General features: G+C 39.1%; 2 protein-coding genes across 2 annotated transcripts; both read right to left on the bottom strand.

The window, feature by feature from the left end:
- Window positions 1-1,168: 1,168 nt before the first annotated feature.
- LOC146391620 (uncharacterized) lies at window positions 1,169-2,452 on the bottom strand. The gene is made up of 5 exons (XM_084924563.1): window positions 2,410-2,452; window positions 1,912-2,256; window positions 1,713-1,832; window positions 1,597-1,631; window positions 1,169-1,279 (listed from the first exon to the last, which is right to left on the bottom strand). Exons 1-5 carry the CDS (start codon window positions 2,450-2,452, stop codon window positions 1,169-1,171), a joined length of 654 nt encoding a protein of 217 aa, XP_084780689.1.
- A 5,907-nt stretch (window positions 2,453-8,359) lies between these two features.
- On the bottom strand, window positions 8,360-12,455 carry LOC146391619 (uncharacterized). The gene is made up of 6 exons (XM_084922879.1): window positions 12,212-12,455; window positions 9,794-10,132; window positions 9,073-9,114; window positions 8,863-8,970; window positions 8,734-8,768; window positions 8,360-8,530 (listed from the first exon to the last, which is right to left on the bottom strand). The coding sequence occupies exons 1-6, from the start codon at window positions 12,453-12,455 to the stop codon at window positions 8,360-8,362; spliced, it is 939 nt and encodes a 312-aa protein (XP_084779005.1).
- Window positions 12,456-13,425: the final 970 nt, after the last annotated feature.

Raw genomic sequence — 13,425 nt, 5'->3', positions numbered from 1 at the left:
CTGTATAATCAGGGCACACTGGTGACACCAGTAATGTGTACTGATGCGTGTTGTGTGGTGTACAGTCATAAACAGTGCAAATGCCACAAACATGTTGTTAACCTGCACAGGGGATTGAAGCTGTTTCAGATAAAGTGTGAGGTTTTCAAAATTCATTATAGTTGGAAATTTTGTGTTAAAATGACGTAGAACAATTTTTTTTCCACCAAAATTATGAAATGAGCAAATTTTTATGCTCAGAAAACAATTGTCATGTCACAGTTGGTGACCATATAGAAATACGGCTGCTTCCCCCCCCCCCTATTTTGTTGAATTAAAATTGCGTATACATGCTGAATGTTGTTCTTGTATCACCATTTATGTTTCTCTACTTGACTCACTGATATTTAAACTGGTAAGATCCATTTGTAAAGCATTTTTTCTAACACTTTTAAATACAAGCAGCATTTTGTTGTAAACCATCATGTGTGTAAATATATCCTTTGGGCTATGTGACTACCTGATTAGATATTTCTGTTAACTAGCAGTTCAACAGGCCTACTAACAAAGTATGCTAACAATAAAGACATTACAGAATATCTATTTATAAACTCCATTTTGATACTAGAATATTAAAATACAGTTTAACTACTCCTTGTATAATTCCTACAGTGGTTTCAACCTTTATGTTCAATGGCACTGCATGACCATAACCACAGTCATTTTAAGACAGGCATGATGCTCAGAAGATTATGACCTAAAAAAAAAATCTTTGCAAGACACCCCTGTGATATTTTCCGTGGTATTCAGACCACAGAGTTTTGTCTCTTCCTGTTCAACATATCTCACACACCTTTATGCCCCTCTCACTATTAAACTAAAGCAGAGCCTCACTACCTCTCAATACAAAAAATAGTCTGCATTATTTATCAGTCTTCACTAACTCCTCCATTACCTACCAATCACTCTCAGATAAAGTCATAGCAGCTGTGGTGGGAGACGGAGAGATAGCTAGAAAGTGAGAAAGTATTAGCAGTTACTGCACATTTTTGTATTAATCTTTATTAGAAAAAGTGTCTTTTTGTTAAAGGTGGTTGTAAAGATTTACATACACCAACTGTACAGAACTCCACAAGCAGATAAATATGATAGCTTTCACTTTGTGCTGGTGTTCGGTTATTTTGTGAGTCTATCTCGTAGCAGCGTACAAAACATTTGGCTCCAGCTCCCTCTGTGGTGCAGGCCTTCTCATTTTTGTTCTGGTATGGAAACTCAGTGCTGCATAGTTCATGGCATCAGACTGCATTCTGTAATGGAAAATGTTTAAAGTCACTAATCTCAAAGCATTAAATGTTAACCTGTTGGCAGTCGATCTATGGATAGAGGCGTGCTTACTATAAGATTAACATCCAACTGGTATTTATTGAAGTAATGCCCAAATGGGAGAGATGGAGATATGGTAACATTTTCTGTTTTCTGCATTTTCAGCATAGCTAAAAAAAATTTAAACCTAAACTTAGATGGATTGCGGTTGACTGATGGAAGCTAACAGTTTAAATAACTGAATCAGACAATATATCAATAAATCAACTGGAATCCAAGGTTAAAATAGATTACCTCACTGTGTTGCAAATTCTGCATCTCGTCATGAGCTAAATGACAGAAACAGTACATCTATCAGTTCTTTGCTCAAAAACGTTGCATTTTCAGTTTAAATTCAAACAAAAAAATACCTGTATGAAGTTTCCTGATGCTAACAACCAGACCAATGATGACCAGTAGAAGAAAAACAGTTAAACTGCCGAGGATCACAGTTGATAGATTGGTTAACCCATCTTCTAAAAGAACATCAACTGCAAAAAAAGTAGCACATATAGGATATTCTGCCTTTTTGACAATTACTCAAAAATTAAAGTAAAAGAACAATCTTACCTTGAACCTTCAAATATGTTGCAGTGAAAACACTTGGCCGTCCCATGTTCAACTCTCCACAGAAATATAACCCAGAGTCTGATGGATCCACTTGTTTGATTTTGAGAAATAGCACAGAGGAGTTGGATGTCATGCTAAATTTAGTATCTTGAAATCCGTCACGGAAGGTAACACGACTATTAGCAGTCGACATAAAAGAGATGCGACTGGCATTGAGTCTGTCGGCCAGTCTGAACCAGAATATGTGGGTTGCAAAACTGCTGAAGTTGGAGCACTGCAGTGTGATTTCTTGTCCAGGCTCAACCACCACAGTGTAAAACTGTGCGACTGAAACAGATATCCAGCCTGAAACAATCAACAAGTATTCATAAAAGACAAATGTCCAAAGAACGAAACAACACCTAAAATTTATGTTGTCAATAAACTTTTGTGAATTTAATTTAATGGCAACAACAAATCTAAACTAACTACTGATAAAAAACAGATAGGTGTACTTACTGAGAGTATAGAGTAAAAATGATAGCAAGTTGAAGTTCACCATTGTGCACACGGCCACTGCAACGGCACTAACTGAATGGTGCTCCAGCAAAAGTGATCTCTAGATAAAGAGGTGGGCTGTTCTTATATGTGTAGACTGACTGCAGACCAACTGCACTGGTGCTTGTAGAAAAGCGCAGCAACAAAAATCAGGATATTGTTAGGTTTGTTTGTTAGACAGTCTCAGTAATGCTTTTGTAAACCTTTCCTGACACTGGCACATTAAGTTTGTCTTTGATTTTTATAACTGCAGGGCATGATAATAGTCTATGTGATTAAGCTTTGACTAAACCAGCATCTCTCTATCTAGCTAGCTGGATAGCTACTGCAGTTAAAAGTTTATATTCAGGTTAGTATTTTAGAAACAGTCATGCAATAAGAAAGCCAGTTGCTTCATAAATTGCAGGCTGGCGTGCATGTGCACAAATAACACAAGTAAATTAACAACATGATTATATCTTTAGTGGATATCTGACCTCTATAAAAGTGATAATTAATTGATAGCAATTGAATGATACCAGTATAAGTTTAACATTGAGGGTAGTGATGTTAGTTTATGCAAGTCTTACAGTGGCTTGCAAAAGTATTCGGCCCCCTTGAACTTTTCCACATTTTGTCACATTACAGCCACAAACATGAATCAATTTCATTGAAATTCCACGTGAAAGACCAATACAAAGTGGTGTACACGTGAGAAGTGGAATGAAAATCATACATGATTCCAAACATTTTTTACAAATAAATAACTGAAAAGTGGGGTGTGCGTAATTATTCAGCCCCCTGAGTCAATACTTTGTAGAACCACCTTTTGCTGCAATTACAGCTGCCAGTCTTTTAGGATATGTCTCTACCAGCTTTGCACATCTAGAGACTGAAATCCTGGCCCATTCTTCTTTGCAAAACAGCTCCACAACTGCCCTGTAACGGCCTCAGAGGTTGTCTAAGAGAATATTGATAGCAACAACACCATGAAGTCCAAAGAACACACCAGACAGGTCAGGGATAAAGTTATTGAGAAATTTAAGGCAGGTTTAGGCTACAAAAAGATTTCCCAAGCCTTGAATATCCCACGGAGCACTGTTCAAGCGATCATTCAGGAATGGAAGGAGTATGGCACAACTGTAAACCTACCAAGACAAGGCCGCCCACCTAAACTCACAGGCCGAACAAGGAGAGCACTGATCAGAAATGCAGCCAAGAGGCCCATGGTGACTCTGGACGAGCTGCAGAGATCTACAGCTCAGGTGGGGGAATCTGTCCATAGGACAACTATTAGTCGTGCACTGCACAAAGTTGGCCTTTATGGAAGAGTGGCAAGAAGAAAGCCATTGTTAACAGAAAACCATAAGAAGTCCCGTTTGCAGTTTGCCACAAGCCATGTGGGGGACACAGCAAACATGTGGAAGAAGGTGCTCTGGTCAGATGAGACCAAAATGGAACTTTTTGGCCAAAATGCAAAACGCTATGTGTGGCAGAAAACTAACACTGCACATATATGCACAAATATGGTGGTGGCAGCATCATGCTATGGGGGTGCTTCTCTTCAGCAGGGACAGGGAAGCTGGTCAGAGTTGATGGGAAGATGGATGGAGCCAAATACAGGGCAATCTTGGAAGAAAACCTCTTGGAGTCTGCAAAAGACTTGAGACTGGGGCGGAGATTCACCTTCCAGCAGGACAACAACTCTAAACATAAAGCCAGAGCAACAATGGAATGGTTTAAAACAAGACATATCCATGTGTTAGAATGGCCCAGTCAAAGTCCAGATCTAAATCCAATCGAGAATCTGTGGCAAGATCTGAAAACTGCTCTTCACAAACGCTGTCCATCGAAACTGATTCCTGTTTGTGGCTGTAATGTGACAAAATGTGGGAAAGTTCAAGGGGGCTGAATACTTTTGCAAGCCACTGTAAGTCGGTTAAGTGTGATCAGTACTCAGGATGTTGTGAGACAATGTAAGGCTGACTTACCAAGAGTGTGAAGTGATGTCAACAAGTTGTTTATTGTGTAGGAATAAATAATTTCTGAGCAGCTTTTCCAGATGAACTGACTGAATCAATCTCCTGAACAAATTAGTAGAGTCAGCAATAAGACTGAGATACCTTACAGACCATGAAAAACCCAATTTTCACGTCTGTATGTCTCTTTATGCATGAATCCAATCAGACAATCATTGGATGAAAAAAACGCCTTCATTAACTTTGACCTTGGCATGATTGTTGGTGGCAGAACAGTTAGTTCTGGTTAAAAATAAAAAAGACCCAACCACAACAGGTCAAACAACACCTTTATTGAAGAGGATAATAATCCCAATATATCCTCACGTTTTTCTTGATAGAGTATACAAGATGGGCATGTCGAGATTATTAGGAAGCTGCACTGACTGTCAAAAATACAGATAACATATACCTTCAATGGTGTTTGTGTAAGGCCCACAGTATAATCAAGAATTACAGACATCTAGCAAAAACACTCACAAAGCGCATGGAAATTTAATTACTTTAGTTATTTTTTTATCCTGTGACAATTTCTGATGCAGACTTTTTGTCTCATCAGACACACATTATTGCAATTTTGACTCTTTGCTTACTTGCGCAGAACAAATAAAACTGAACTGAACCTGCCAACATGATACTGACACTTTCTACCTCAGACCAATAGGCCAAGCAGGAAGTTTAGCTCACACCCTTCATTCTTCACCGTAGTTGTTCAGCTCTCCAGCCTCATCTGTCCAATCTTATTTCACCACTTAGCATATTGCATGTATATGTGTATTGCATATAGAAAAATTAAACCCAGCAACTTTTGCCTCCGTTCCCTATCAACAGCTCCAATGTCTACACCACACAGCCCCAAAAGTGTTACAACCTCCAGTGTTAGAACCCAGGTTCCAGCATCTGTTCCTGCACCAGAACTGCCAGCCTACTACTCATCCATTTGCTTCCACTTTCTCTGGTGACCTTGGGTACCAAGCTCTCATCAAACAAATATCAGATCATATACATCATCAGCAGGTGAACCTGAGGCTTTGAGCAGATTCCATTTGTAGTTCACAAAACAGGAACGCTTCATTTTTATTAGTAAGTATTTGACTATGGTGTCCACAGTTATCTGTTCTGTTCAGTCTACACCATAGGTACATCATAACCAGAAACTCTTCTGAAAAACATGTGATACACCCTATGTTGTAACCTATAACATTGTAACCTTTTCTTATTCCTAGATCTATATCTATCAATCAATCATTCAGCCAATCAAGGCTTTATTCGCCACGTGCAGGTTGCCCTGCAGTGAAATGGGACACCCCCTTGACTTTACACACACAACACAGACATCACATGGGGATACAGGTCGGAGATCGGTAGCGTTACAGAAAAAACACTGAAATATACACTACAATGGGAAAGTACAAGAGGAAAAAAAGAGACCTCTACTCATGCTGGGCTCCTGGGAGGACAGCATGAGAACAGGAAACAAAAAAACTCCTCTGCACAAAAAAGCACATAAATGTCCACAGCACAACATTATGAAACACGTGACAAGCCACAGGGTTGGGTGGGGGGTGAGGAGTAATCCGAAGCAAACACAGCAGCCATCCTGCCCAGCGCTACCATTCCAGCGCGGACTCAGACACACGGCGGGAACATTGAAAAATACTTGGTCAACTTTACTGTTATACCACAAATTAATGCTACCTGAACTTTTCTGCCCCGACACTGCAAATGTCCAAGTCAACAATATGTAAGATTTACATGTGGTAGTTTGTTTAAGCTAGCTATGTAGCACTGACCTTTGCTTTAACAATGAACATTTCTTTTGTTCTTTTCCAACACAGTGGAATTACTTACATAATCAGACTGAAAATACATGTAGCTGTCTGTACTTGCTTTCAACCTCAGTCCAGCAGGTGACAGCAAAGAATATTTGAAACTACTGGCTAAGAGTAAGTGTACATTTAGTAAAATTGTATTTACATTGGCAACAATGACATCTGTTTGCTGTAATTGGAGGTCACTAAAATTAATGTTGAGCTGGTGTGTAACTTTGCAAAAATAATATTGGACTAGTTTTCTCTGGTCTTCTGTAATTAGAGCAGTAGTGACACTTTTCTTTGTAACCCACTGGCTGTCTCAGTGATGCCCATAACACAATGTAGGCTTGACTCTCTGGTATCACTCTTACACACACAACTTAAAGCATTTAACACAAAATCTGATGAGGTTTAGACTCATTTAAAAGATCATCAATTGGCCAGGAAAAGCTGTTTGTTAGCTATTAAAAAAGCCCTCAGCAAAGTCATCTTACTATTTATCACTGATAAAAGGAAATAAAAATGGCCCAAGGTTTTTTTTTAGTGCTGTACCCAAGCTGACAAGGAGTCAGTCTGTCTGAAGTTTTAAGTGTTGAACATGCATGCATTTCTCCTGTTGTGTAGAGATATTTACACCAGAAGTGTCAATGAGAATAAAAAAACCCCCACATTTGTTATGAGGATGATCTAATTATTGGATATTGCTTCTAAATATGTTAATTTAGGCTTTCACAGTTTTTTTTCCCTACACAGAAAAGCTGCCTGTTTTATCATCTACTCGAAACCACAGACTGTTTCTATTATGATTGTCATACTGCAGTGTGCTGCTCTCTGCTGATAGAAGTCAATGGAACTCACCCATTTGTCTCTTTCTTTCTGCAAATTAGGATGTCCGGTGCAAAATGAAAAGCAGAAGTGACAACTCTACCCACAGATGTCTCACAAACAGCAGGGGGGAAATAGCCATTCGTTACACTCTGAGCAGCAATTCACTTCCCTCCTGAACCAGTCTGGTGGCAACATACACAACAGTTGCCTGTGGGCCTCTTTTGTTTTTGATAAAAAGTTACTGTGGCATCGTCCCTAAATATAGCATGTTTAAGGTATGTTAGTTTTGTTTAACTAAGTTGTATGTTTAAAATATCAATAAAAGACAGTGTACAATAACTTGCAAATATCATAAAACTGCATTTTATTTGACACAGAACACAGAAACACACATGTTTAAGCTTTTTAAGTAAAAAAAGAAAGGTAATTTTTTTTAACAAGTTAGGTATAAACAAAGTAAGTGTATGAGTCAAAGTATAAAAGACAGCATAAAATCTTTTCAGTCATGAAGACAGATATATATCTAACGGACACACAGCGCTGTGTGTTACCACATCGGTTCACATGTATTTGTATTAACTGGTATCTTTGATTCAGATTCAGACATGTGGTTGCACATGTAGTATGCACAATATACAAGTCAAAGTTTGATCCAGGTTACACAATGAAATACTCTGTTGTTCAGAAATGTAGGTGGCATTTACTGTTTTATTAGAGATTCTGTAACAAGAAAGATGCAACTTAACAGGTGTCAGAATTTTCATCACAGTTATGTTTAAACCATGCACCAAAAAAGTGCCACTATAAAAGCAGAAAAACTAGAGACTATCTGGTAGCTACGGAGCCCCGGAGGGGACATGGGAGAAAAAAAAATTAAGACGGACTTTTGCGAGATCTCGCAAAACTAACTCGGGATCTCGCAAAACTTTTGCGAGATCTCGCAAAACAAACTCGGGATCTCGCAAAACAAACTCGGGATCTCGCAAAACTTTTGCGAGATCTCGCAAAACAAACTCGGGATCTCGCAAAACAAACTCGGGATCTCGCAAAACAAACTCGGGATCTCGCAAAACTTTTGCGAGCTCTCGCAAAACAAACTCGGAATCTCGCAAAACTTTTGCGAGATCTCGCAAAAGTTTTAGCCGCATTCTTCCCGTTAGCTTTGAGCTAACGGGAGGTCGAGACCTACTACAGTCGGGAGGAACACCGCTTTCCCGGCACATCGTGCCTCGACCTCCCGGTCGGCTTCGAGCCGGCGTCCGAAGAATGCTGCTAAAACTTTTGCGAGATCTCGCAAAAGTCCGTCTTAATTTTTTTTTTCTCCCATGTCCCCTGCGGGGCTCCGTAGGTAGCAGCATAGATCACATTTGACTCCATTTGGTTTCTTTTTGCTTTCGGCTGAAACGTTACTGTAGCATAGTTCAAGTCATCATTGTCTCGACTCTGTGAAAAGAACATTCACAATGAATAATAATTACTTATAAGGTGATTATTTGCTTAGTAGATCATATATTTGCAATACAACATACAGACAATGCAAATATATTTACTATAACACATATAGGAACACATCAAATGTTAGTGGTATATGAGCTATTTTGTTTGGGCCTTGTCAAAGTACAAAAGTACATTTTAAATTTAGTCACCTCACTTTGGTCCAGATGTTGTTGTTCTTTAGAAGCTAGAAGGCAAAAACACCACAGTTACTCTCTGTTCATTAGTGCACATCATGAACATTAAATACAAGAAAAGCTGTTGTATGTTTTAAAAAGTACCTTGCTTAAGTTTCCTGTTTTGAACAACCAGTCCAATGATGACCATTAGGAGGAAAACAGACAGAACACCCAAGGTGACGCTCGTCAGCTTAGCTGCAACGTCAGACTCTTCTACAAGAAAAATGCAGAAAATTAAAGCCTCCAAAACTGTTTTTGGCTTTTAAATCATGTGCACATGCACAATAAAATACATTTTTAGAAAAATCTTACGTTTACATTTGCTGTCCATGTCATCCACAGGCTCATCAGTGTCTTTTGAAAACAAGACAATGAATTAGTTTTTTATTGATTCAATAATTATAATTATAAAAATATAGAGCATCCACATTGTTGTACAGTGGAACCCCGACTTACGAAATAAATTCGTTCCAGAGGGTCTTTCGTAAGTCAAAATTTTCATAAGTTAAAGCACCTTTTTCCATCGCCTTTTGAGTGAGGCGATGCTGGCTAAAGACGAAGTTCTTGGTGGAGGAGGACTTCACTCATATTTATCAATAATTCAATATCAATAATCTCATTGTTTCCATCGAGAGCACTTTACGCTTCTTTTTTTCACTCGAATCACTTGCAGAAAGTTTTTTCCGCACCATTATGAATGAACAATAGGCTAATTGCAAACGAAAAGCACACGAAATAGCGCAATGCAACAACAATATGTCTTTCATGTGGAACAGCGAAGCGCAAGTACAAAAGCCAAGGGGTTATCACATCATTCGGAAGGCATTGTGGGCATTCTGAGCTCAGCCAGCGTGGGCATTTTGCCGTACCACAGGCAGAAATATTGCCGTTAAGTGCCTTTATAACTTGAATTTTTCATTTAATGGGGTCTTCGTAAGCCGGGGTTCAACTGTATATGCAATGTAGGAAGTGTAGCTTAATGATAAAGAGAAATATTCAAACAATGGGAACTACAATAATACAATAATCTTACCACCAACGTTTAAATGCGTCACACTGAAAACCAGACATCCATCATAAAATCCACAGAAATACAGCCCAGAGTCAGATTGATCCACTTTCTTGATTTTGAGGAAAACAGTGGAGATGTTGGTTGTCATTTCAAATTTTCCATTTTGAAATCCATCACTGTATGTAACCTCACGTTTAGAAGTTAAAGAAAGAGAGATGCAGCTGACTGTGGTACTGTTGACCATTCTGAACCAGAAAGTCAAAGAGTCCCATTTGGAGTTGTTAGTGGACTGCAGAGTCACATCTTCACCTGGCTGGACCTCTACAGTCTGAAAATCAGAAGCTGAAATGGAAATTCCCCCTGAAACAATGGAAAAAAAACAGACAAATGTTCTTTAGAGACTTACTGTAAGATAACATGATGGGGAATTCAATATCTCTAAATAGTAAAGTTAGTAATAAGCAAATGTAGTTGATGATGGGTTCAACAAACAATAATAAGTTAATATTGATGTTAAGTGTAATAAACTATACTTACAGAAGCTACAAAGACTTAAAGCTGTTATAAAGCTGAAGTTCATCGTTGTGTGTCTGACGCTCTGCAAGCCCGCAGTTGGTGTGTTCACTAGAAAGGTTGCTCTCAGTGTACTACTGTGAATGCGATAGAGGTGGAGTGTCATGTTTTACTTGAACCATTTCAAAGGGGCCATGTGAGCTTTCTCAAGACAGTGTTTATTCCTGTTTGGCCATTTTGTAGATAGCAACATCGACCCACACATTACTGTTAACAAGTAACAGCAAATTTTATTTAATCTTCATTTCATTTCAGTTAATTTCCCAAGATGAATATCTATTTGATTTACCACTTTCTAAATACAGATGTTTGCCAATAGGGTCAATAAAAACTTAAACAGGACAAAATAAGAATATATGAGATGTGAGCAAACAGGTCAGTAACCGCACCCTAATTTAATTACCCTGCTAACCCTGATAATACTGGCAAGTTTTAGAGCTTGAGCATGTTTGGATCACTTCCTCGAAGTCCTTTCTTGATACTTAGAAGAATGTACTCCACTATTCAAAATGAGCATTTCTGTACTGAAAAATCAAGTGTTGTGAGAACTGCAGAAGGTGTATAGCCAGCTTCTGTCTTCAAGTAACTGGTAGTGATGGGATTTCCGGCTCTTTTTAGAGAACCGGCTCTTTCGGCTCGGCTCACTAAAAAGAGCTGGCTCTTTCGGCTCCCAACCGGCTCTTCAGGTTGTTTTGCTGCATTACAGTGGCTTGCAAAAGTATTCGGCCCCCTTGAACTTTTCCACATTTTGTCACATTACAGCCACAAACATGAATCAATATCACTGGAAATCCACATGAAAACCAATACACAGTGATGTACACGTGTGGTACTATATTAAAAAGCTGGCAGTTGTTACAATGCTGATAGTGTCATGGTTGGCTGTGTGGCAGGCAAAGGTTGGACACAAATGAAGGACGCAGAACACAAAGGGATGTACAAAAGGAGGGAGTTTTATTGCTGTAAAGTTATAAACCATAGCTAAACACAAAACTTTAAAACTAGAAACTAAGAACTGGAAACAAAGAGCTAGAATAAAGGAGCAGCGATGGAAACAAACAGCTATGTGAAAGACACGTAAGCAGAGGAAAACATGGAACACAAGTAGAAATAATGAAACCAACAGGATAGTAGGAAGAAAAACTGAACAGAGCCTGTCAACCCCCCCCCCCACCAAAAACAAACAAACAAACAAACAAACAAAAAACCCAAAAACAAACAACAAACAAAACAGGAAACAGGAAACAAACATAGAAACACTGGGTCATGGACCGGGAACCATGACAGATAGTCTTAGTCAAAGAGTCCTTGAGTTAAGATAAGTCAACACTTTTTTGACAACAAATGATATGCTGTTATATAATGAAGTTGTGTTTCAACTTCCATTTGATTTACAACTTCATGGGCCATAGCAAATGTTTTTTAAAAAAGAATAAATGATCAAAAAATGCCATCTACAAAAGACAGAAACACAGTGACAGGAGGTCACTGAAAAAACTATTCTCCATCATGGACAACCCATCACACCCAGTCCACTGTGCTCTGAAACTTAGAACCTAAGACAGAAATCCAGCCTGAAACAGTAGAAAGATGTTTCAAATGAACATGATGCAAAATCTGTTGTACATTTACTTTACAGCTACCACCTACATGCTTAAAAGCTGGTACAGTTTGAAAGACTCACCAGTTCTCCAAACATACCTCAGTTTTTGTCTTATCTGCCCATAAGACCTTTCTCCAGAAAGCAATTATGCTTTATTCTTCTGATAAATCGCAAGAAAGAAAAAGAAACAGGGTCCACATTGTAGCGGGTGTTGTCTGTGATGCTGCTGCATGTGAGATGGATGCACCTGTGTGTCCCAGGACCGGGCCAGCCAGGGAAGGAGCTGGCACAAATGGTGGCCGAAACCTGCACAGCCCGACGTTGAGGAGATGGAGGGACTGACGCCGGCCGAGCCGCCTGGGAGCCCCGGCGCACTTCCACGCCTCTTGCGCCTCCACTGCCACTGGATGCGCGGGCAGCCCAACAGAATCCAGGCAGCACAAACAGCCAAGAAAAGGAGTCCAGCAGCACAAGAGTCAAGGGACAGTGAACTGACCAGAGGCCCATGAGGAACACCAGCCGGGTTAATGTGACACGATGAGATAGAGATGATGCTCTTATTTCCCTTTCTTGCAAATAAGATGCAGGTGCAGTAGCAATAACCTTACTACATAAACTTGATGACATGACTTTAATAGAAATACCATAGATCCAATTAGAGCCATCATTGAGTTCTGTTATTTCTTATTAGGAGACTCAAAAGCACATCAGGGTGTTTAGTTTTTAAGTACCATCACGTTTGTACCTGAAATCAACAAAGTCATTTGATAGTTGTTGTCAGTGGTTAAGTTCTCCTGTGACAGACAGACTTTGATATCAAAGCATAAGTAATAAATAAAGTTTTAGAGGTGCAGGAAATTAAATTTTTTATTGACTTAAATTTACTTATATCGTAGTCATAGTGTACATTTGTTTTGAACTTGAGCTATAATGCTCTGCTGTATGTAGAGGCCTTGTGAGTTCACTTGTGCTCAGGCCACAGTGAGCTGTCTTTTCCTGTGGTATGATGTCTCTCACTGAGCCCTACCTCCCCCTGGAGGATTTGACTCTCCTTTTGAGTACAAATAACAACCATCATTTTCCATTTTGTCTGCTCACCAAAAAAATGAATATGCCCTTTTTTTCTTCTTCTCTTTTTTCAAATAAAGATCAGGGGCAGAAAAAAATACGAAAATGAAATATGAAATCGCACTAAATAGAAAAAGGGACACTAACATTGAAAACTTTTGCGAGATCCCGAGTTTGTTTTGCGAGATTTCGCAAAAGTTCATCGTAATTTTTTTTCTCCCATGTCAGAGTCTACAGTAAAAAAGTGAGAAATTGGGTAGTTTTTTTAATTTGTGTGCACACGTGTGCACAAAATCGAATCCTTGCTCCTCACCAGCTGTGAGCACCAAGTATCCTGTTTCTCTATAGTAGTTTGTTCATGTTTGAGGTGACTCTGGGGTAAAAACTCAAAATATTACATGGACACATA

The sequence above is a fragment of the Perissodus microlepis genome, chromosome 3, assembly GCF_051167445.1.
Source record: "Perissodus microlepis isolate ML-2025 ecotype Zambia chromosome 3, ASM5116744v1, whole genome shotgun sequence".
Taxonomy (NCBI): Eukaryota; Metazoa; Chordata; class Actinopteri; order Cichliformes; family Cichlidae; genus Perissodus; species Perissodus microlepis.
Note: the sequence above shows the minus strand (reverse complement) of the source record. Positions and strands in the feature narration are given on the sequence as shown.

Excerpts from the sequence above, each read along its gene's own strand:
- LOC146391620 (XM_084924563.1), bottom strand. The coding sequence starts at position 2,452 with ATGGTGAACTTCAACTTGCTATCATTTTTACTCTATACTCTCA. Across the intron at positions 2,257-2,409 it reads ATTTTTACTCTATACTCTCA|GCTGGATATCTGTTTCAGTC; the intron begins GTAAGTACACCT and ends TGATTGTTTCAG. Across the intron at positions 1,833-1,911 it reads AACATATTTGAAGGTTCAAG|TTGATGTTCTTTTAGAAGAT; the intron begins GTAAGATTGTTC and ends CTTTTTTTGCAG.
- LOC146391619 (XM_084922879.1), bottom strand. The coding sequence starts at position 12,455 with ATGGGCCTCTGGTCAGTTCACTGTCCCTTGACTCTTGTGCTGCTGGAC. Across the intron at positions 10,133-12,211 it reads CTCCTTCCCTGGCTGGCCCG|GGGGAATTTCCATTTCAGCT; the intron begins GTCCTGGGACAC and ends CCATTGTTTCAG. Across the intron at positions 8,971-9,072 it reads CATGGACAGCAAATGTAAAC|AGTCTGACGTTGCAGCTAAG; the intron begins GTAAGATTTTTC and ends TTCTTGTAGAAG.